At 44.2% G+C, this 23240-nt stretch overlaps 2 protein-coding genes across 4 annotated transcripts; both read right to left on the bottom strand.

The window, feature by feature from the left end:
* Nucleotides 1-2457: 2457 nt before the first annotated feature.
* LOC105938043 lies at nucleotides 2458-6754 on the bottom strand. Of its 2 annotated transcripts, XM_012879650.3 has the most exons (3): nucleotides 6587-6754; nucleotides 6201-6374; nucleotides 2458-4573 (listed from the first exon to the last, which is right to left on the bottom strand). In XM_012879650.3, the coding sequence occupies exon 3, from the start codon at nucleotides 4533-4535 to the stop codon at nucleotides 2757-2759; it is 1779 nt and encodes a 592-aa protein (XP_012735104.2). In that variant the 5' UTR covers nucleotides 4536-4573; nucleotides 6201-6374; nucleotides 6587-6754; the 3' UTR covers nucleotides 2458-2756. The 2 variants fall into 2 exon arrangements, with proteins under 2 accessions (XP_012735104.2, XP_012735103.2); XM_012879649.3 differs by lacking the exon at nucleotides 6201-6374 and having other exon boundaries at nucleotides 6587-6753.
* A 48-nt stretch (nucleotides 6755-6802) lies between these two features.
* On the bottom strand, nucleotides 6803-22033 carry LOC105938044 (coiled-coil domain-containing protein 134). Of its 2 annotated transcripts, XM_012879652.3 has the most exons (7): nucleotides 21707-22033; nucleotides 12685-12816; nucleotides 12457-12578; nucleotides 11032-11116; nucleotides 10708-10889; nucleotides 10009-10080; nucleotides 6803-8897 (listed from the first exon to the last, which is right to left on the bottom strand). In XM_012879652.3, the coding sequence occupies exons 2-7, from the start codon at nucleotides 12785-12787 to the stop codon at nucleotides 8772-8774; spliced, it is 690 nt and encodes a 229-aa protein (XP_012735106.2). In that variant the 5' UTR covers nucleotides 12788-12816; nucleotides 21707-22033; the 3' UTR covers nucleotides 6803-8771. The 2 variants fall into 2 exon arrangements, with proteins under 2 accessions (XP_012735106.2, XP_036004254.1); XM_036148361.1 differs by lacking the exon at nucleotides 21707-22033 and having other exon boundaries at nucleotides 12685-12844.
* Between the last annotated feature and the right edge of the window lie 1207 nt (nucleotides 22034-23240).

Below are 23240 nucleotides of genomic sequence, written 5' to 3'. Positions count from 1 at the left end.
TGGCCGTGGAAGGCTCGCCTCTCCGGACCGTCGCCGGAGGAGAGAACCGACAGGACCGGCGTCTCGCAACGCCCCCAGCGGTGCTGTCCTGTCTGAAGACGCGTCTTTTCAGAGCGGTGAAACCTCTCTGCGGCGCGGAAGCTCAAAGACAGGCAGAGTTTACCACCGATAAGCTCAACCACGGGAAACTAGTTCCTAGGCGACGCCATCTTGTTTTACGCTCGTTACGTCATTCACAAACACACTCTGTGGGCCCGAGCGAGCTCTGGTTGGCTGAGCCTCGGCCGTTCTTGTCATGAGACCAGCCGCCCTCCGCCAATGAGAGGCCCGTGTTCGCTGTGGTCTGATAGTACGTCAACCATCAGAAGCTTGGGTGTCATTTGAATAAACCGCGCCCCCTAGCTTCAAATAAAGAAAGCCTCCTCATGAGTCACATCCACCACCATGAACCTGTTAAAGATGGTAAATAAATAACATGTTGTTTGGTTCTGCTGGCTTTCTGGGGATTGTTTTAAAGGCCAAGATCCTCTGTTTGCAAACATTTAAAACACCCACCTATCATCCATTGGACTCATCTTTGTCATTCAATGGCTCTTCCTTATTTTTTATGACTTTCTGTTTTGCAGATTAGCGAAGACTGTGCCTCAAAAATATATAAGATCATGTGTCAAATGCAAAATGATAAAATCCATAGTATCTTAAAATATCCTTAGCGTCTAATGACATTCAAAGGTTCCAAATCAAAAAATAGAGAACAATGTAAAACTTTTTGCAATTGCATGCATGTACCATTCAGAGAAATTAAAAAGTGTGCAATTACTCAGTAGCAAAAAAGTTTTGATGTTCATCGGTATATATTAATATTGTACCTTCACCCTTATATAAATGAAAACTATACGGCAGCTTGTCCTCTCCAGGTTGTGTGTGTGGGTGGGGGAGCTCCAGCCTAAACTGGAGCAGTTTCAGTATCTTGGGTTCTTGTCCAAGAGGGGAGAATGGAGCGGCGGACAGATCGGTGTGCCGCTGTAATCCGCACGCTGCGCTGACCTGTTGTGGCGAAGAGAGACCTGAGCCAATTTACCAATCAATCTACAGTCCTACTCACACCTGTGGTCATGAAATTTGGATCATGACCGAAAGAACGAGACCCCGGATACATTAGAATGAGGAGCTTGGCCATCCGAGACGGGCTCATGCTAGAGCCGCTGCTCCTCCACGTCGAGAGGAGTCAGCTGAGGTGACTGAGGCATTTGTCCCTAATGCTCCCTAGATACTTCCTTCGGGAGGTGTTCCAGGCATGTAAAAGGTGCTTAACAAATAAACTTTACTTACTTACTTGACAAAGATTTACAAGCAATCTCTGGATGTACAAAGGTGGCAGAAAATAGTCCAAATATTGACTTAGGGGGCTGAAAAGAAGTGCATGTCACACACTTTTGATTTTTATTCCTAAAACTTTGCAGGAAACCTGGTATAATTTTTTCCTTTAAGTTTGTCTGCCTAATAAAATCTGCACACAGTACACAAATCAGAAATAGAAAATTACAGACTAACTCAAACGTTTATTGAGTTTTAAAATCAGAAAAATAAACCCACATATTTGCACTTTCACACCTTTATTATGGAAACAATACTTCCAAAGATAACAAGTCCAAGAAGCTTCAATAAAAAGATTAGTACCAAAATAAACACAACAGTTCATATGCTCAATTGAGAAAGAAAACAATTAGAGTTGCTTTAAGAGGAACAGTTGATTACAGTAGTGAAATCTGTAAAACAGTTGAAAGCAGCTTCTACTGCTCAGAAAAAAAAACGCCCATTGCTTTCTAGAAGTGCAAATGCGTCAGCTTGTAAAATGTTCATGACTCTTCGGTGCTTCTGTTCCATTTCAGCCCACATTAACGGCAACAAAACTAATCATATAAGTAAAGACAATCCTCCTAGTGCTGTGTTCATGTAGAGATACACCAACGACTTAGCAAGTCCATTTTTTTTTTTTTAATCAGGGAAAGCGCTACACTTAAGTGCTCCAGTCTCTGCACACAACACTCTTCAGTGTGGAAGTAGCTGTTGAAGGAGGGAGACTCAAAGTTAACTATTTTCCATAATGCTAACATGTGTTAAATTAAGCCACAGGAAGCTATAACGCAAACTGCACTTTTCTAGAATAAATCAAGATGTATTTTTGGTTAATTCAGGTTATGAGAGCATAAGTCTTCAGCGGGTAGCTGTAAGGCCTAATGGGGAAAAGCAAAGTTGCTCTTCTTTGTTCTCCTGAGCTTTCAACCTCAGTCTGTTATCAAACATGTTGGATTTGGAAACGGTGGCAGCCTTTTGGAAATATCAGAGTTGAGATAAGAATCTGTCCTTTTTGATGCTAACGGCGCTAATTAATAATAAAGGATGTTAAAGGCAGATTAGTACGTCAGCAACGTAATTATTGATCGGAGTTACTTCCAATGCTCTTGTGTCTTCTTAGCAATGCATAGAGACATCCGCACAGGACAGGTCTCTAGTCACACCATTCCCTATATTCTATAATTGCTTTTGGTTCCAAAGCAAGCATCTGTGTCACAACTTTGTACATCCAACTAAGAAAAATGTCCTGGAAAAAAACAGGCAAGTGGATTACAAGATCGCAATCCCGAATCCCAAAGAGTGAATCACCCAGATCTGCCAGTGCACCCTGCACCTCCATTCAGAGAACATCAATATGATCTAATTTACAGGGATCTCACCTGAGAGAAAGCCTCCGTTTATTTGTTCCAGTAGACTTCATATGACTTTCTCTCTGAATAACTGGCCTCTGCGGTGCTGGTGCCAGATCGCACTTTCTCCTTCACCACCTTCACCACCAAACCCCCAGCTAGAGCAATTCCGGCTGCCGCTTTGCCAATCTCAGCCACGGCGTTTAAGATTCGAGTAGCCGCTGTGACGGCGCCCAGGTGGCCGAGCACAGGCCCTGCTAGCTCACACGCGGCCCCCGCTGGGACACTTGAAGCCAAGGCCGCGGCGCACCCAGGAGCTCCTGCGGCTCCGCCCCCTGCGGAGGCCACCGCACGCTGAGCTGCTGCAGGTGCAATCCCCTGAGCTGCCGAGGCTGCGGTCTCTGCTCCCGTGAGGGCTGCTGCTCCCTCCACAGCTGCGCCCAAAGCAGCTCCAGCTCCCATGGCGCACCCCACTCCTGCTGCCACTCCCACAGCAGAGGCTCCTATCATGCTTACCTGGCCCAGGGTATCTAAAGCGCCCGTCTGGGCACTTGTGGCCTCGGTGCCGGCAACGACTCCCACAGAGCCGCCCAGGACCCCTCCCGCCGCCGCCCCCAGGGCCACCGCCGTTTTTCCAGAGGCCGCGGCCACTACGGCCCCTACGGCCTTACCGACACCGGTGCCCCCTGCTACGGACATCCCTGCTAACTGTCCTGCAGCAAAACCAACGGAGTTCCCTACGAGAGAGGCCCCCGCCGCAGCCGCCAAAGGGGCAGCCGCTCCAAAGATGGCGCCCACCGCCACGCCCGTCGCTCCGGCGGCCACCAGGATCTTCACCCTGTCCAGGACTGTAGCAGAGAGAGCAGCTTCCCTCCTCAGGCGACTCGAGGATGAACGGAAGGGACGTCTGCCTGTCCTGCCCTGATTCCTCCCTCTGAACCGGTCCCTGATGCTTTGGAAGGCATTGCCCCCGCTTTGCTCCGTCCATATCTCAACCCTGAAACCCTCTGCATCTCCTTCGCCCGACTCAAACTCGCGCCTTCTCCGTTTCGTACTGTTGGGCCCCTCTCCTTCTCCCTCGGCTTGCCCTCGCTCCCTCAGCATCCTGTTCTGCTCTTCGGTGATGGCGGCCTCCGCCTCTAAGAACGCCGCACTAGTGTAAAAGCCTCCATTGTTCCGTTTCACCATTTCATCCACCTTCCTCACCAGCTCTCTGACCTGCGCCGAGTCACTTGGGTCTCTGTTGTTGAGCACGTGGTATCTACCGCCACAGCTTTCAATCAGAGCTTTGAGTCCGGCAGGCGCGGTCTCTCCCAGATACTTTTCGATCCCGATCCCGTCCAGGTCATCCCCCCTGGTAAACAAAACCACGGTGTGCTTGGAGACAGCGTCCGCTCCAAATATGTCCGCCAGCTGGCACACGGCCTTGTTCTCGTCGACTGTATAGCGTCCGACCGGCACCACCAGGAGGAACGCATGTGGACCGGGAGCTGAGAGGGAGACGCATTTGGCTATCTCTGCATGGGTCTGCTCCACACTGAGGTGAGTGTCCCCAAAGCCCGGCATGTCAACCACCGTCATCCTCCTCTTCTTCCTCAACGGGGCAGCCTGGCCTTCCTGCCCCGCGTCCACTTCCTCTGCGAGCTGGGCATCGGCGCGCTCGCACGTCTGCGTGACGGAGCTGGCACTGATCTGCGACAGGAACTGCCTGCGGCCCAGGATGGTGTTTCCAGACGCGCTTTTCCCAGACCCGGTCTTTCCGACGAGGACTAGCCGGAGTTCTCTGCCCCAGCTACCTTCGGACTCAGCACGTTCATCCTCCTCCATTTCACCGGACCCTTTGTTCTCAGCGTCAGATGGGAATGCTGTAACAGAAATGGTCATTTGATTACATTACGGTTGATTAACATTAAATAGAAATGGTTGGTGTAATTTAGATTTAGTAATAATCCAGCAATCAAGAACATAGATGCAGCGAGACTTTTGATTGGTGATCGGCCTTAGCCAATTTTCAGTTTATTTAACGGAAACTCAAAAACCCAATGTTTTACTGATCGGCGATATGTGCTTAGATGATACAGAAGATTCTAAGTTAGGTATTTTCAAGATCAGATATCCTACCCAAACTAGCCACCAATGGCGTTAAAGATAGTTTGAAATGTTTTCAAAGTCAAACGCTGCTTTACAGTGACCGCTCTCTCACACAGGTGGTGTGATGGAGCCATAACTCCAAATACAAATAAATAACTGCCCACAATTTGAAGGCTGGAAATAAAAACCTCTAATGCTGATCTCACTTCTTATATACAGTATATAAAAAAATAAATGGAGAATTACGCCATTCTGGCGAGTCAAAGCTCTACAAAAGCCACAGATGGAAGAATCGTCTCACTTTTGAATTGCTTAATCGTTTTGCATTTATCGCTAATTTAGTGCTTCATTTTTTTTCTGTTTACGTTCAGCTTAATTGCTCATCACCGCAATTTGATGAGTTGTTACTTCTGCTTCTCATTTTCATGAGGTTGACCCATGTAAGCATGTTTATCTTTTGTTAGATAGCTGTGTGCTATGTAAGAAACTTTAACCAAGAATCTTTATTGTCATTATGTGTCACCATAATTACATTTTTGGTGTGGCAGACAGCGGCTCAGAATCCATATCCACATAGACACAGCCAGACATAATCTTTCCTTGGAAAAAAATTAAATAAAACTGACCCAATTTCGACTCAATAGCTGACTGCAAAACTGTGGCGTAAATGTAGTTGCAGAAAATTACAAATCAATATTTGCTCATCAATCATTGAAACAGGAATTTAATTGAAACAGGAATTTATTGATCTACATAAAGACACAATAGTGTTGTTGATACATCAGATTAATCTGTCAGGGTTTACAGCCAGCCCAAGGTTGCAAGAGGTTAGGAGGAAGAGTTCTAGCTGGAGGCCCATTTCCAGTTCAGACTACCAATCTCTACCACTAATCTTGCTGCATTGTTCATAATTGATCGTTTTCATACGTTCCACATTTAAATTGTGTATAACAGTTAACCTGTGAACCAACAATTAATTAAATAACAGTTTAACAGATTTGATACCATTGTCTGGGTGAATACTTGATTGTGATTGATTGGTTGCAGGGTGTCCGTTAAAAAGTGTTATAGGACACCTATAAAAAATTCATAGCCTGGTTGTTCAAAATTATGGCGCTGGCTCAAACGTTAGCTAGCAACGGTAAGCTAGCTGACGCTGTTACCTTGGTAACGAGTCACACTGAGCAATAAATAGTTCTCTCAGCTGCTTCTTGTGAAAAAAAATTGGATTTTAACTAAGTTAAAATTTTCAGAGCTTCTTGGACACACGCACAATTATTAAATTAGTTTAGGTTTACGACTCTAATATAACTGTGAAGGTTTTTCTTAGGGTTGGTGCATCAGGCGCAAGGTTTGCTTGTGCCTCGGACCGGCCCTTGCTCTAATCTGGATGTTTACTACCTGATTAAAACAGTGCAATGCAGGCCTTGGGTTCGTTAAACATTAAATCTTCTCGCTAGGATGATGTAACTCGGTGAATGCAGCGACTTTCAGCGTCGACTTGATGGCCGCAGAGCAGCTGAAGTTGTTGTCCTTAAATGTTATCTGGACCGCAGTCGGCGCTTCGGGAAGTTTCTGCACAGAAAATGCCCGAAAGCTTCGCGTTAAACCTTCAGCGCTGATCTAAATCACTGTTAATCCCTTCTTTAAAAAAAAAAAAAAGTGGGGAAAAGCCAAACGTCATCTACCAGAGATCACCTTTAACCACAAAACGTCATCACCGCCCGATCAGATTAGCAGCATGCTAACTGTTAGCCTGTTGCTAACATACAAGCCTCTGATCTTACCCTGTTACAGCGGCAACATTTCCCCGGCTAGCAGCACTGTCATCGCCTCTCTCCGCTTATTATTTGGCTTCCCAACCTTTGGAGGAAACACGTGAGAGCTCAGTCCGAGTCTGAAACCCAACATTTGGACTTTGATCGCGTCAGAGAGGCTGTTTGGTGGCTGCCCTCTGTTGGCTGATCTCTGAAAGCGGACAAACAAGACTATTCTCTCTCCAGTAGAACAGAATCAGAATCACTTTATTTCATAGGTCTCAGCAACATGGCTTGTTGGTCTTGCAGCAATGATATCATTTCTCTGAATATACATATACTCTTTATAACAGTCGTCATACTACTTTAAAATTACACCAATCTCAGTTTTATAGATATAAAGCATTAAATTATGACAACGCTAAGATAACAAGAAAACAGGTTTAGCAAAGACAAAGTGAAGGCCCACAATTTATACTTCTTAAAGAAATACATGTTCAAAAAAACAAACAAACATTTAAGCACAAGTACGAGGTAAAAGCAACGATGGAGGTGATCCCTTTCCAAAGAATAACAATAAAAAAAACTATAAAACCATTTTAGGTAAACATGAAAGGGTGTCCCAGAAACTTCATCAAACGAGGGAAAATTCTTTCATTTTTTTTATTGTTTTAACCAAAAATCAAAGAAAAAAGAAAATCAGTCAAAATATACCCCTTAAAATCAAAAACCAGTTGAGCTCATCCCAAAGAAAACCAGGCCACGGTTAAATCAGGTCAAATTTATACTCTGCATCTACACATACTTAAAGCATATGGGTTTAACACACGTTAAATCTGGACCAGACACAACACATCAGGGGTTTCTAAAGTTCTGAAGTAAACTTTTTAAATGAATAATATACCAAAGTTCAGTTACAATATTCCAAATACTGTGCAGGGCACATCTGCAGGATCCCCCGGTAAAGACGTGTTAAAATCTTTGAAACATTCATTTCACTATTGCAGCAGAATAATCTCACACAAAGAAAATGTTATATCTCATCCGTAGGTATTATATAGGCTTATTCAGTGTGTGTGTGTTGGAGGGGTAAAGTTTAAGAAATAACAAAATCACCAATGGCACAATTACTGGTAGCCCTAACAATTCCTTTAAAACAAGTTTTTATTTTTTATTTAGTATTTGCCTTTTAAAACCAATCGGTTTTCATTAACCTAATCTGTGGCTTTCTGTTTCCTTGGGTTATTAGTTGTTAGGAAGTGATGTCAGGACAAAAAACAAAACAAAACAAGCCTGTCTATTTCCTAACATCACAAAAGCAAACACGGGGAGTTTCCTAAGCTCCATGGGGACTTTAACTCTAAACGCGTACTTTGCTCGGGTGAAACTGGGGCCGAGTTTTTAAGCAACAAACACCTGAAGCGTGTTTTTGGCATGAAACAAAGCATGACTATGCGGTAAAAAGCTCTTCCAGACGAGCATGTTGGAGCATCTGTGACACTGTGGGCTCTTGTTAGTGGCACGGCATCATGAGCTTTGAAATATTAGGTTCTTCTTACAAATGTGGGAGGATAATGTGTCTTTATTAAATGCTTCAGCAGGATTATGCTCCAAAAACATCTGGCTAAGATCAAACTTCTTCCTGTCCTCTCTGCACTCTCCAAGCGGAGCAGGGTTGTGTAACGTACTGATGGCTGGGGCCCCCCCCCCCTACATTGTGCTACGGGTACAAACATTTCCCCAGAAAATAAATAACCTCAAATTGAAGGTTTGTGTATTGTTTTCGGTGTGAGATTATGCCGCTGAAAAAACCCCAAAAAAAACATTTATTTTAAGGCACGTCTTTACCAGGGGTGCCGATAAATTTGTCCGCCTCCGCGAGTTTGAAAACGACTTTCGGTCGTTTTCCCGGAAACATCCGGTAATACAGTTAGATTCTCCAATTAGAAATCCCTGCCGATGGACAGCAGCTCAAGCCCCGGTCAGAACCTGACTAACCTCTGAATAACCACTTTGCTGTGTCACACTGAGGACTCCGCTCTCCTCCTCAGAGCACCTTCACTTTTGTTCAATGGACGGCAGCTTTTGTTTCCTTCACCGTCATCGCAGTCTACATGTTGGGCCACTCCGTGTGGACTTCTGGGTACGCCCCTCCTGATTCTCCTCCTCCTCCTCCTCCTCTTCTCTTGCTCCTCACACCTGCCGACGAGCAGCGCTATAGCTCGGAGCGAGAGCGGGAGATGCGGGGGCCTTTCCGGATTTCTTTCCTTTTCTCCTCCTTCCTCCTCCTCTTCTCCTCCTCCCTCAGGATCTTCTGGAAAGCTTCGGCCGTGTGAAGAACCTTTAGAAGACGAGAGAGGGTCAGTGTTGGTCTGAAAGTCTGTGGATTCTTTAAGGAAACGTGTATTGACACAGAACAACAAGGAAGGGATGTCCCAATAAGGATTTTACATCCTCCATCCCCAATAAAAAACTAATTTATTTATTTATTTATATATATATATATATATATATATATATATATATATATATATATATATATATATATATATATATATATATATATAGTAAAAACAATGAATTCCCCCTCCCCTTATATGAACGTTAGAATATTTTCCTCGCTTTGTTTTATTTTGGGAGCATGGGAGGCTCAAAACTTAGGAGGACCATTGACTCTTGTTAGTTGGTATTGTTTTGTCTAAATACATAAAAACCTTAATTAAACAGTTTCATTTCTTTCCCCACATATATGCAGACTGGTAGCTTCACAGTAGATGAAAATGTTCCAGTGGAGGAAAACAATAAAATCTCACATTGTAACATCAGGGATAGAAGAAAAAAAAAATGTAATGAAGTTGCAGGATTCAAAACATGAAATTGGAATGAGAGTCAATGACAAAAAATGCACGAAGGAACACTGATTCCTTCATTTAGCTTAAAAGACATTTTAAAATAGAGAAAAGAAAGTCACAACAACCCCCCCACCCCCCAAAAAAAAAACAACAACAAAAAAAAAACTTCATCAAACCCATCTGGCTGAGCCCTTTGGTGCACAGTTAGTCTAACACTGATGTGATTACTCTACATTTTGATTGGACCTGATAAGTTTTTTTACAAGATGTAACTGAAAATGGATGTTACTGAACCCAGCTGTCAATAAAATAATCGAGGAGGCAAAAAAAATGCTTTGAAAGACATGAACAGGATTTAAGCAGAAAGCAGAATATCATCAGGCATCAGCAGCTGAATTTTGTTCGCGATTGATGTAAATCATTAAAGTAATGCCGCCATCAGGAGCCTACAAACAAACATCTGAACATCCCACTGGAGTTGTGGACAGAAAAGAGTCGCCTCAGACATGAGAAAAATCAGTATCAGACCACGATGCGTCCCTACGTCAGCAGTGAACCTAGAAAAAGAAATGTAGGGCAAAACGTCTGCCTCATACTCACGTCGTCTCGCTCTGTGCGGTATGGATTTATAAAATCCGGGGATTTCTCCGTTATTCCCAGCTCCTGTGACATCTGAGAGACGAACAGAGAGGACAAGTTTATCCAGGAGAAGCAGGAGATGAAACGCTTTCTTCAGGAGACTAAACGTGGGATTACTGTCGCGGGCACCGAGGGGTTGAACTCACACTTCCAGGGCGCCAAACTGCTGCTTTGACTCAGCATTCATCTATTCTGTAATCCTCTTGGAAGATTATTAAAGTTGCAGGGTAATCCTGATAGAGTTAAGTTAATTAACATAAAAACCAGGGGAACTGCTTCATCAGTGCTGCTTATCTTTGCTCCAAAGGCGTCACAGAAAAAATATTAGCGTAAATCTCTTTTCAGAGGCAGGAAGCTGTCGGGTACATTTTGTGGCGTTTAATCTGTAAAATGTAAACACTCAAAGCGGCCCCCCCCCCCCCCCCCCATCAACGTAGGGGTGCTTTACTTCCGTATGTACCCATCTGCAGAGATACATCTGCATCATCACATCCAACGATTAAATCAATTCAAAATAAAAATGGATGGAGTGAAGACGGGCGCCTTAATGCAGCCACCAACATAAACATAGTTTCCAGGATTTCTCCTTCACGGTGTTAGCAGGTCCTGCCAGTAGTGTTGCTGACAGCTACCGTCCACGGCGGATCTGCGTGGCCTTACGAGGGTGAGGACATGCTGGTGGGCTCCTCCCGTGAAGACTCCCGTCTGGTTGCAGAAATTCAGCCCCCAGCGCAGCAGGCCTCCCCAGTCGGTGTTGCGGTCGTAGTAGTGGTGGACGATGCGCGGGAAGCGCAGCGCCACGTCGCCGAAGAACGCCGTGTTCTCCACCACGTGAGAATAGGCTGTGAAGACGGGTCGGGGACAAAAGAGACGGTTACGCAGGTCTCAAAGCCGCGCCGGTGCTGATGACTGAAGGCGTGTCGATGAAATGTAGGATGTTAAGAGAGAAAGTGGAGTAAAAAAAAAAAAAAAAGGATGACAGACCTTCTTTGATTTTATCGTCCAGGGGGAAGGGGTCATCAGGCTGCATGTTGGCTGCAACCAGGATTTGTCTCGAGTCCTCCAAAACCTTCAGGCAAAAGAAAAAACGCTCCAGATCAGAGTCAATTACAATACCTTGCATTAAGTATTCACACCCCTTTACGTTTTTTTCCACATTTAGTCAAGTCGCAAACCCCCACCACCATGCAGAAAAGTTAAAAATCTGCAAGGTGTGGTGTGCGCATGCACTCAGCCCCCCTTATAATCTGACACCCCAAAATGCAACCAACTACCTTCAGAAGACCCCTGCCAGCCACTAGAGGGCAGCTTTGTGTAGCTAAAGCTCAGTATATAAAACACCTCTTCTGTTTGTTAGAGAACATTAGTGAACAAACGGCATCAGGACGACCACAGCAGACGGGTCATGGAGAAGTTTAAAGCAGGATCAGGTTCTAAAGCGATATCCCAAGCTTTTAGCACGCCACAGAGCAACATTAAATCAATCACTGGAGGATGGAAAGAGGATGACACACACGACAGGTAGAGCAATACCCAGAGCAGCAGCCTGCAAACCCAGGCCCGCAGCAGAGGAGCTGCAGAGCCCCGCCGCTCAGGTGGGGAATATCAGATAATCAGATTACCGTTAATCATCAACCATGATGAAAAAATGCCATAAGCGATCTAATAACGACATGATTTGCTTTGAGAAGATGTCATACGAGGTGGAGAGGTAACACTGTAGCATCACCTCCAGGGTAAAACGTGGGGGCAGCATCACGCCCTGGGGGACGTTTTGGTTTAGCAGGAACTGTGAAGAACCCAGACAGCTGGTGGAAAAAAAAACTAACAGGCCTGCAGGGGTAGGTGGTTCCCCAGCGGGTTGACTCAGGGGAAGACAAATTTATCAGATTTTCATTTGGGAAGCAATTTGGAAATTAGGTCCTCTTCCGTTCCCGCTGCACAACCATGCACTACAGCGACGAGGCCTAAGAGAAGCTCTGCCAGGCTGGACTTAGAGCCGCTTTGATCTAACGCCGGCCCATCCCCATATGATATTTTCACATGACACTTTCTATCCACCGACTGGCATCGCTAGAGCACTCCATCACGCTGACACGGAGAGTGGTGTGAAAGCGCTGACGGTGATTTCCCCCCCCCCCCCTGCCGCTGAAGGCTGCCTGCGCTCGGTGTCCTTGAGCAGCAAGCGGATGCATAGATAACCGTCCACCGGGAAACGGAGGCAGACTTGTAAATCAACGCTCCCGGAGTAACAACTGTGTAATCGTGCAGGCAGGACTAAATTACCATTCAAACGAAGGCATGCGTGATGACGACTGTCTTGTCCGGGAAAGCTTCGAGGCTCATCATTCCAACCAAGTCAAAGTCTGGACTCTTAGAAAAGGCTTTTCTGATGCACCAGCCTCCTACCTTGAAAAGGCCCTTGAGCATGATGTCTATGATCTTGTACTGCTGGTTGATGTCGTTCAGCTCCACCAGATTCTTCAGCGCGTTCAGCTGGTCCTTCCTCTTCGTCTCGAACAGCCGCTTGTCTGACAAGAGGAGGTCAGGGAGAATCAGAACCGCCACACGGAGGCAAACGCGACCCGCGGGGGCCGCGGTGCGCCGCAGTTCAGCGCGCGGACGGCGGAAGGATACAGATCTCCAAGTTGGAGTCGTGTCGGAGCCTCTGCGCGTCAGGGTCTGCCGAGCAGAGGGCGACGGCGGCCAGGGCCAGGATCCCCGCGCTCACGCTCCACATGGTCACCAGGGGGTGGCAGCGAGGCACTCCTGCAGACACCATGGACACCAGTCATTTCATCACTGAGTTCAGTTTTTGATTTTTTTTTTAAATAACATTTTTATTGAGTGCATTTCAAAGATTCTATACATCCATCACATCCATTTCCGACAAAGACTTAACATAGGCAAATTAAATTCACAACAGTCCAATCATACGCTAGGTGACAATTATACTCTTGGTAATCTTACCATTTTATCTTACTTCACGTACATTCATGTGAAAAAAAAAAGAAAAATCCCTTCCCCTCTTCTTTATTCTTGGATATATCTACAAATGTCCACTACAATAGAAATACACTTTTTTTTCCTTAAAAAAAGAAAAATGAAAAAAAAAAGACACTCAAAAGAAAAATTATAGAACAATAACTGTATAGCACTAAGAGGTTCTCAACCCTAATTTTGTCACATGACAAAATCTGATCTCACTGGTGATATAAATTTCACCCAGTTTTCCCAATGTTTCTTAAACTTGCCAGATTCTAATCTAAGGGAAAAAGTTAGCCTTTCCATTATATAAATATTGTGCATCACTTCAACCCAATCTTCCCTTGTTGGAGCCTCTGTTTTCAACCAATTCCTAGTTATAGCTTTCTTACTGGCCACCAACATGATCCTGAAGATATATTTGTCCTCTGAGGTTGTCAACCTTTCATCAGTTTTTCATTTCATGCGTGTCCCTGGTCCTTAACGAGACGTTGTCCCTCACCTAACAGGTTGTTTCTAAACTTTTACCCCGTGGGGCCTCGCCTTTAGCGGACTGACAATTCCAGTTTAAACCGTTCAGCAACCTGGACAAGATTTTCAACCCTGCGCTGTAAATGTGAAGATAAGCGACGCCTGTAGCCGTGTCCTCTGATGTTTTTCCCAGTTTAACCGAATCTCTCCCCCCCCCCTCCCCCTCTTTTTCACTCCTTCCTCAAATGCGACAGCTTCAAAAACTCATCGAGGAGCCGGAGGCGGTCGGGATGAGACTCGATCCAGCTTTAGTCGCTGTTCAAATAAACTGCACACCAGTTCCAGGGTTTTTACATGCCCAGGTATTTGGCTTTTTTTTTAATACGTTTTTTATTTCCACGGGACACAGTCGATGTGGTTTTTAAAAACAGCCAGCTCCACGCTGTCATTCACTGAACGCAGAGGAAGCTCAAATGGAAAACCCAGGTGTTAAAGTCTGAGAACTGCAGCTCGGACAACCGCCTTCAGCGGCAATAAATCTGTCGGACTCGCACCACCGAGGGAGGAGTTTCAGCGCCGCCCTACTCAGGGGCGGTTCTAGACAGGGGACAACAGGGCCCTGTGCCCCTGTGAAACTGTTCCTGGCCCCTCTTATGGCCCCTGTACTAAAAACATGAAAATAAATTTCTTAGGATGATAAATGCTGACAAAGATACCGTGACTGACTTGTCATTTGGATCAGTTGTATTATTTTTTTCCGTTTATGTTTTCACCCAATAATAAAATAACAAAATAATTAAAAAATAAATATAAAAAAAATAACAATACAGCGGGAGCTTAACGTGAAACAGCTTAATTTTTAATTATTGAGAAAAGATCAGGGGGTCTGCAACCTGCAGTTCCAGAGCCACAATTGGCTCTTAGGGTTAATATATTAAACGATGAAATGTTGACCTGTTAAGTATTTTTTTCCCCTCAATATTATGTTCTGTGCCCCTGTGAAAAAACACTGGCCCCACCCTGGCCCCCCCTGCTAAATTTGGTCTAGAACCCCCACTGGCCCTACTACATCGCTTTGTTACATTCCTGTCCGAAATCCGTCCAAACTTTAACTTATGTTCTCAACTACAGATAACTTTGGTGTAGAGAAGATTTCACGGTGGACTCAATGACCTCCAGGTGGTTCGGCTGCCAAGGAAGCTCATCTCATCCCCCACTGTGTTGGTCTCTTGTGATACGTTGGCCCCCAAACATCTCTACTTTACTCTCCTCTTTCCAAAGGACACCGCTTATGGACAACATAGATGCAACAAGTTGCGTTGCCATAATCTTTTGGGAGAGAAGAGGCGTTCTCACTTGCAAACAAGCAATTCTTCTCCGTCTTTTTCCAACGAGCTGCCAGCCCGTGCCTATATGAGAGCTCCTGGGTGTTTAGCAAAGCATTGCCTGGTCTGAACATGGCGTGAATGTGCTGGAAAGCCCCCCCCCCCCCCCCAGGAGGGTTGCTAACAGTCTAAAATGTTTCTCACTTATGCATAATTGTTCTCAGTGGAGCATGAAGGACTTCAGATTGGTTGGAAACGGTGTCGCCACTGTGTTAATGCAGACCTGCTCTAGAACCATGGAGTGCAGATGTCCCTGCTTTTATAGAGGTGGTTACAAGTTGATGAAGACAAGAAAACAAGCTTGCCCTTCCTTTCTAAATCCAGTGGTAGTCTAATTTTTCATAAAAGACTCTCTCAGTTTGGCCGGGACTGGACTCTGTTGTGATTTGTTTTTCATGAGATCAGATTTAGACGGTTGGAGAAGCCGATAAAGACCATATATATTATGACCAGATACGCAAAAGCCTGTGAACAGAGATTGTTTTTTTGTTGGTTTTCAACTGCAACTTTTTTTTAAAACTGGAAAAACCAGAAAACTAAAACCACTTAGCCTCGACCCTCCCCTGGCAATTCTACATTGCACCTTGAAACTAAACAAAAAAACAACATTTTCCCTGTGGTTCAAGAATGTAAAACATTGACAGGTGACAGCAACAACCCAGAGGACGGTTAACCTCGGTCGTTTCAACGTCTCCGTGAGGGCTGAAGCTCCCCAAACCTTGGTTTGTATGCAGGAAACCTCTCTGAAATGGACAAGGATCTCACGTCCTTTATGGAGGTTTGCTTTCCCCAAACCTGCTGGGCCAGACCCGACTCCTCTGATAATTACGTAACAGAACGACGCAGAGGGAATAAATAGTCAATATGGAGCAACAGAGGGTGGCCGGCGTTCATAAACAGGCCTTTTAAGACGTGTCTGATGTGTGGCGCTTGCTTCCTCCCCCCCTGGGATCCTTTACAATCTCTGCACCAGACTCCTCCTCTGGTCTCACCTCAAATGTAGATTGAAAACAGGGCTCTATACCGCTTTCATTTGGTTTCTGCTCTCCCCCCCCCCCCCCCTCCACCCCTCCTTCTGGAGCTTTTTAAACATTCGAAAAGGGACAGATAAAAGTGTGAAGAAGCGCTAAATATAGAAACTAATAAATGAAACTCTCCCAAAGCCCATTTTTAGATACCATTAGCGGAAAAGTGAAGGAGGACTGAACAATGCTGATGAAAAAGGAAGAAGAAGAAAAAAAACTACAGGATATAATTCACATAATCCATGCATAATTTAGCAAGGGCTCCGTCGTGGAGACGGCTGTGAGGCTTGGAAAGGTTGAATGGAGGGAAGCAGGGCGAGGGAAGTGGTATGAGAGGTAAAGAGTGGTGGGGGGGGTGTAGGGGGGGGGGAGCCCCTCTGGGAAAACAACAGCTTTCCTGGTGATTATTTCATCCTCCTCTACTAAGACACAGAGAGGAGAGCAAGTGGATCAGTGGAAGAAGCTAATGAGCAAGAGAGACTTGATTTCTGCTCTAACTGAGTTAATCTCTACAAACTCGGCTGCCTATTCTTGAAGGTGAAGGACTAGGAAGCAAGCGAGCAAGTGTCTCGGCGTGTGGATGTTAATTCAGACGGAGCAATTCCCCTTGAGAGTCGCACTTGAGTCCGATGAGAGAAAAATCACACGATCCTTCCTCAGCGTGCTGATAACCCAGACAAACAGTAATCATTTCCTCCCTAAAGATCCCATCCTGGCAGCTGCCTGGCATCTGCTCAACGGCTCCGACGCACCAGGTCTCAAGACATCGTTACTAGACACGCGAGTACGAGAGTTTCATTTTCAGCAACCGTTTCTGAATTCTGCCGTGGTCCCCGCGGCCTTTCAAGTCGCTTGTCTGAAGATAAAAGAGCGGGATAAGTTTTTCCACCGGAGTCAGCAGAAAGACGAGTTCCTGAAGAAAGCTGAGTGAAGACAAGCGCACATTTAGGGTCTTTTATTTTGGACAGCCGCCAAGCTCACTGAGAAACGCTCCTCCGAATAACCTGAACAAAAACTTCAACACTGCGGTGGACGGCTGAGGACACGCCGACCAGGCCGGCGGAAACCAGGACATGCTGTCCAGACTCAGATTTTCAAACATTTAAGTCAGTTTTGATGTAAAAGCGTGCTGTTCAGCATAAAAAGCCACTAAAGAGTGCACAAAAGGCACTTTATCTCCCAGGCCACATGCATACAGAGAGATATCGCTGTATGAGTTTGCAGGCTGCTGGGTTTTCAGTCAGATTTCATACTATAATGTTTATCTTCACCCACGCTTAATCATTTCATTATTGTCATTTTGAAATAATATTCAGAACCCTTCGTTGCAAATATAGTTTCATTGTTTTAGGTCCCCAGAGATGGAGGGTTTACTTTAGTCACACTAATGATTTCATTATCTCACACTGAGGTAGTATCCCTCAGTGGCTTGTTTTTAACGGCAGTCTCCCAAACTCATTAACTCAGAATAACAAGATCGAGGTAGTTTTGTAAGGATAAGTTTGATCAGGGCATCAACTCGAGACGAGATTTGACTGGTTCTCACTCATCTCAGGTTATTTTGTAATAATGCGACTTTTGCGCCATGTAAAAGTCGCATTATTAAGTTTTTTGTTTTTGTTTTACCGTTGCATATTGAGAGTAAACCAGATCACACGATAGTTTTGTGGTGATGAGAATTTGATTAGTTGCTTTTCTGTAGGTAAGGCCTCTCTACCTTATTTTGTCATAACTATTTTCTTATATCATCATCTAAATAAAAATTGACATATTTGTTACAAATACAAAAAATACAGCTTTTGTTGTGATGACAGTTTCATCATCTCATTATCTCGAGACGACAAGGTGTCGCGCTCATTTTGTCGTAACAAATTTCAATCTGTCGTCTTGAACTACAGAGATATCGCACCACTTGTTGCGAATGTAGTGTTAACAGGTTGGTTAGATCATAATCTCAAGACTGTTCATCTTGTCCTTAAAACGGTCTCATCATATCACTGAACTCTTTATCGAGAAGTTTCACCCTCCCATTAGTTCTAGATTATAAAATCTCAGATTAGTTTTCTAATGGTAAAGGTTTGGTTAGGCTGTTATTAAAAACAAAAAAAATCTGTTTCATGTTGTAAAGAATTCATTATAAGGCCACTTAAAATAATATATTAAACTATTTGATATAGTGTTTTCTGTCAGAGTAAAAAAATTATTATATATTATGTTTTATAGTCTGTTAACAGCTCCATGAGGTCATTGTGTTGAGATGAGGCCTGAGGCTCATTTTGTTTTCAGAATTAAACTTTTAATTATATCATGATCTTAAAATATTGTGATCTTGCATTTTCATTTTGTTCTTTAATTGGTCGCTGATTCAGTTTAATGTCGAAATAATATCTTGATACAACAGTTTCTCTCTCTCTCTTATTAATTTTGAGATAAGATTTCCAGCTAGTTTTGTAGTGACACCAGCTTAGTTTATTATGTCAAGATTAAATCTCAGGATTTTTTTAAACGTCTTACATGTTTTGTTATATAATTTTCAAAAATTAATGTGTGAGGAACCATTTCTTGTAAATAGTTTATTTGTCCTATTATCGTGAGACATTTTTCATGAGAAAGGTTTATTATCTCATGCATCAAGAGTATCTCAAGCATTTCTAGTACCTAATAGTTTTAGTCTTGCCATTTTGCTATAACAAGATCTCAAGCTTGGTTTGTTGTTTATTTCAAGATGTCAAACCTCAAATTCTTTACATATGTTAATAAATGTCAGGTATCATCCCTGAAACCTGGCAGTAATGCTCCTAGATGGTTAAAGCTAAAACCAGCCAATGGATTAATGTTATAGATTTTATCCAAATATGACTTAAAGATGAAACCAGGTGTAATACAAGAAATCATTTCTAAAACATATTTTCAAAAATAAAGTCGATCTAAAAAAACATTAAAATGTACCACAGCAGGTAGAACAAATTATTAACTATTTATAATCAGGATTAATATTTAAAATCTGCTTAAAATTACACAATTTTATAAAAAAAAAAAAAAGGAAGAAAAAAAATCTGACTTAACTTCTGGGGAAAAAAGGAACACTGAATAATGTTTAGAAAGACGCAACGTTTTGCATGTGCAATTTTACTTTTTAATACTAGAACCAGACTTGAAAATGGCAAAGCAAGTTTCATATTCCACACTTTTTGAGAGTGTGTAGAAACCCTGGTACGGTGTGTTGAGCAGCTGCCACCCCATCAGTGTGAGGACAAAGTGCTGAGAAATTAATAAGTAGTGTAAGCAGGACATTAACACCAGATCAATCATTTCTAATGTGGCGTGGGCAGCGCAGAACGTAGAGTATAAACGCAGCCATTAGCTGTTAGCAGGAAACTCTAATTACACAGGACGATAGTTTCACAGCATCCAAGTCATTAGAAAATCTATCGGTGGGGTTATTGGATCCGCCCAGACCAAAAAAATCGCAAAGGTCATGACACACCACACAGCGTGGATGTTATATTTCAAATGCCTCTTGAAAACTATGATTGGTTTCCAGACAGCAGAGATGTTCCCTGCAGGCTGGGCCGGATTTTAGCAGGGGCTTACCAGGGCTGCAGCCCGGGGCCCCGAAGGATGTTTTCTATTTTTGTGAATGATAGTGCGATCCTCGCCGGAACGGCCGGCAATGCGCGGGCACCGCAGCGGTGCTTGGCTGCGAGGGCCGATCGACGCCGCTTGCGGCTTTAACATCCTTCATATGCGGCCTGTCAGCGTACCTCGAGTCGCTGTTGCACTTTCCATAACAACAATGTTTAAAAACCATGGTTAGGAGACGTCTTAGACTTAGAAAAAGCAGTAGTTTTACTGAGTAAAACCAAGGGTAAAGTACAGCGAAAGAGTGGAGGAAAACGCATATTTGCCCTACCTGTACCACGTGATATGACGTCACGTTCTAAAAATAACTCGCTCGCGGAACGCCATTTGTTCTGGCAAACGTCCATCTTGAATGCTTGCTTGTTATTGGTCCACTTTTGACGCATCTTACGCATTGGGAGGAGGAGCATCAAGGGAAACCGCCGGCAAAAAAATCCAGAAAATTGGGCAACTTTTCAAATTTCATATCAGACTAAGGCTTAAATGTCTGATAACCCTTTCACTCATTACTGAAAGGGCTTGGTGTTACTGGTTAGGGCAGTGGTGTCCAAACTTTTTGACATGAGGGTTAATATTATGTTAAAACAACTTTGGGGCTGTAAAATAATAATAAAACAAACTTGGTCTTTTTTTAAAGTTTATCTGCTAAATGAAAGTAAAAATTTAAATGAGTGTAGATACAAAACAAGGATTGTGCATGTCTGCATTATAAGACAGGCTCAAAGTTTCAAACTTTTCAGGGTTGAGTATTGTTTTCTTATTTGGTTTGAGTAAATGTAGGTCGTGTTTGTGGTTCGAGTTCCTACAAAGAAGTTGAATGCAAAAGTGTCATTAATAAATGGAAATCTGTATTTTGTTCTTCATATTTTTCAACATGTTCTCTGTAAAACCTTGGTCTAGAAGATGAAAATTGTTCATTTTCTAGACCTCCTTCAGAGGGCATATATATATATATATATATATATATATATATATATATATATATATATATATATATATATATATATATATATATATATATATATATATATATATTTTAAGTGTGCAAATATATATATAGACTCTAGCCCAGGGGCCCCCATCCTGACTCCTGCCCAGGGGCCCCCATCCTCCTAAATCCGGCCCTGCCTGCAGGCTTTACATTTCCTCACTTTGGGGTATGAAACAGCAGGACAGCACACAAACTACAGGACGTGTGCTGTAAACCGGGCGCAGTCTGAGTTGTCTATCACATACTCCTGTACCAAGTCCAGGATTAGAGATGTTGTTTTTCCTGTTCCAGTCGACCTGATGTTCAGCATCCAGGTGGGCTTGTTTCAGATTTGCTCTGAAGTTGGCAAGGTGTGCTGGCCACACGGAGGCCTAAAGGGAGCGGGGAGTCGTGTAAAGCCCACATAAATCTCCTGGCTGTAGATTTTCTCCTCTGCCAACGACAGCCTCCAGGGGCTGAAGTTTGGGTTTCCTGTGTGGGAGACTTGGAGTCCTGCTTTGTCAATTAGGGCAGAAGCAGCCTGTGAGGATGCTCCTGCTCCAACACGGTGGGAAAAACACGCACAATATCAAACACGAGGCTCTGCCCTGTGATGCATTAAGACTCGGAGAGAGCGCTCCATCCTCTGTCTCGTGAGGCATGCTGACCCTTGAGGTGAACACAGCTCTGGGGAGGATGGAGAAGCAACACGCTCATCAAACAGACAGCTGGATGTGCAGCAGCAGGAGATCCGGCTGCTCCCCCCTCCGGCTGCACGCCTGCTGCGGGAGGCTTCAGGTTCAAGGACTGACACTTCATCTTTCTCTCTCTCTCTTCCGTCCAAGTCGCCCCGCGTCTGTCATCAATCATGCAAAGGCAAAGGCCGTGGACGTGCGTGATGACGACGTCTGAATAAACAGTGTCACGCGGACGATTAATTAAGATCGCTTAATTGATTACGCGCCCCCCCTTTCTGACCCGGGTTTCCTTTCCTGCAACTACACGGTCACACATCCATTATTAATCGTTTTGAGGGGATTAACAAATCGCGATTGGTCTTAAAAACAGCAATAGTCATTCAAACAGGACTTTAAGTCTTCAAGTGAGAAGCGACGCTGCCGCCTGCGGCTGTTCGCACAGATCAGCGGGGATCCGGACATCGCAGCCCGCGGTTCACTCACCGTGTTTGTAGCGCGACTGGCGGCCAGCCTGGGATCCGCGGCACTGCAGGTTAATCCGCTCGGATCCCCGCTCGGTACGTGAAGGGAGTCGGGGAGCCGCGGCGGGAGACGGGACATGCGGGTTTACTCCGCTCGATCCTCAGGTGACCAACGCGGAGGCGGTTCATTTACATGCGGCTCTCGACGCTCCACTCCACCAGCGCCACGACCGCACCGGCTGGCTCGACTTGGACGAATGACAGCGGGCGCTGAAAGGCGGAGGAGGAGAGGGAGGAGGAGGTTTCCACACGGCGGACTTACGCTGACGCACCGGCGGAGGCTCGTGGTTTCCTCGCTGAACGGCGACGTCTTGCGAGTAAAAAAAAAAAAAAGAAATAAAAAGAAAAGACTTAAAGAACGCTCGATACGAGCGGCGGTGATAGGTTGCAAGGCATCAGAAAACCTGTTAGGGGTGTGAAGGGTGTCGCTGCGGCACAGGCTGAAATCCAGGAGGTGATCCCGGCTGTGATTCATTTGACACGTAGACTTCATTTTACGCCTCTCGACCTTTCTCACGTTACAGCTAGTTTAAATTTTTGGGGATTTTACATAATAAACCAAAGTGGTGCATAGTTATGAAGTGGAAGAAATGTAAAAACATGTTTAATCTGTTACAAATGAGAATCTGAAAAGTGTGGCGTGCATTTGGCTACATTTGGCTACCTTCAACGTGGGCTCCCATCACCCCCCACCCCCGCCCCCCCCCCCCAAAAAAAGTCCCATTCAAGGAACTGAATATTTGCATCAGTTCTGTGAACACATCCAAGTTTCTCTGGAGAACATTAGCGAACAAAGGAGCAAGAGCACATCAGACAGGTCATACGGTGCTCCATGCAGCTGAAATCAAAGTCGAACTTTATGTCCAACGTTAAAAAACCCCGCAATTAGAGTTAACATAACACCAAACATCACCATTAACAAAAAAAAAAAGAAAAAGATCCTTACCCTGAACACACCATCCCAAACGTGAAAAAATGGTGGTGACAGGGTCATGATGTGGGAATGCTTTTTGTTCTGCTGGGGAGGTTGCCAGGTATGTGTACCCAGGAATTTTGATCCAGATTGTAAAATGCTCACAATTGCTTACTTTTACAATAACAAAATATTGCAGTAATAAAATCAAAGACAGGTTACAGTGTAGAAACACATATACACATATGAAACAGACAAGACTGCGACAATTTTGCTAAAGGGCAATGAGCAGAGTGCAAAGGCTGCAGGAATAAATTAGTATTACCATTATCGTGTAAATGTTGGAGGTGGAAGTGAATTAATGAGAAGATGGATAGAGTGAAATACTGAGCAATCCTGGAAGACATCCTGTTAGAGGTTTGCAAAAGAATTTAGCAGAACGACATTAAACATGCAGCCAGAGCTACAATTGATTAATGGTTCAGATCCAAGCTAATTCGTGTTCTTGGTATGGCCTAGTCAAAGTACAGACCTTAATCGCACTGAATCGCCTTGTTACTGTAAAGTGCTATGTAAATAAACC

Source organism: Fundulus heteroclitus, chromosome 16, assembly GCF_011125445.2.
Source record: "Fundulus heteroclitus isolate FHET01 chromosome 16, MU-UCD_Fhet_4.1, whole genome shotgun sequence".
Classification (NCBI taxonomy): Eukaryota; Metazoa; Chordata; class Actinopteri; order Cyprinodontiformes; family Fundulidae; genus Fundulus; species Fundulus heteroclitus.
Note: the sequence above shows the minus strand (reverse complement) of the source record. Positions and strands in the feature narration are given on the sequence as shown.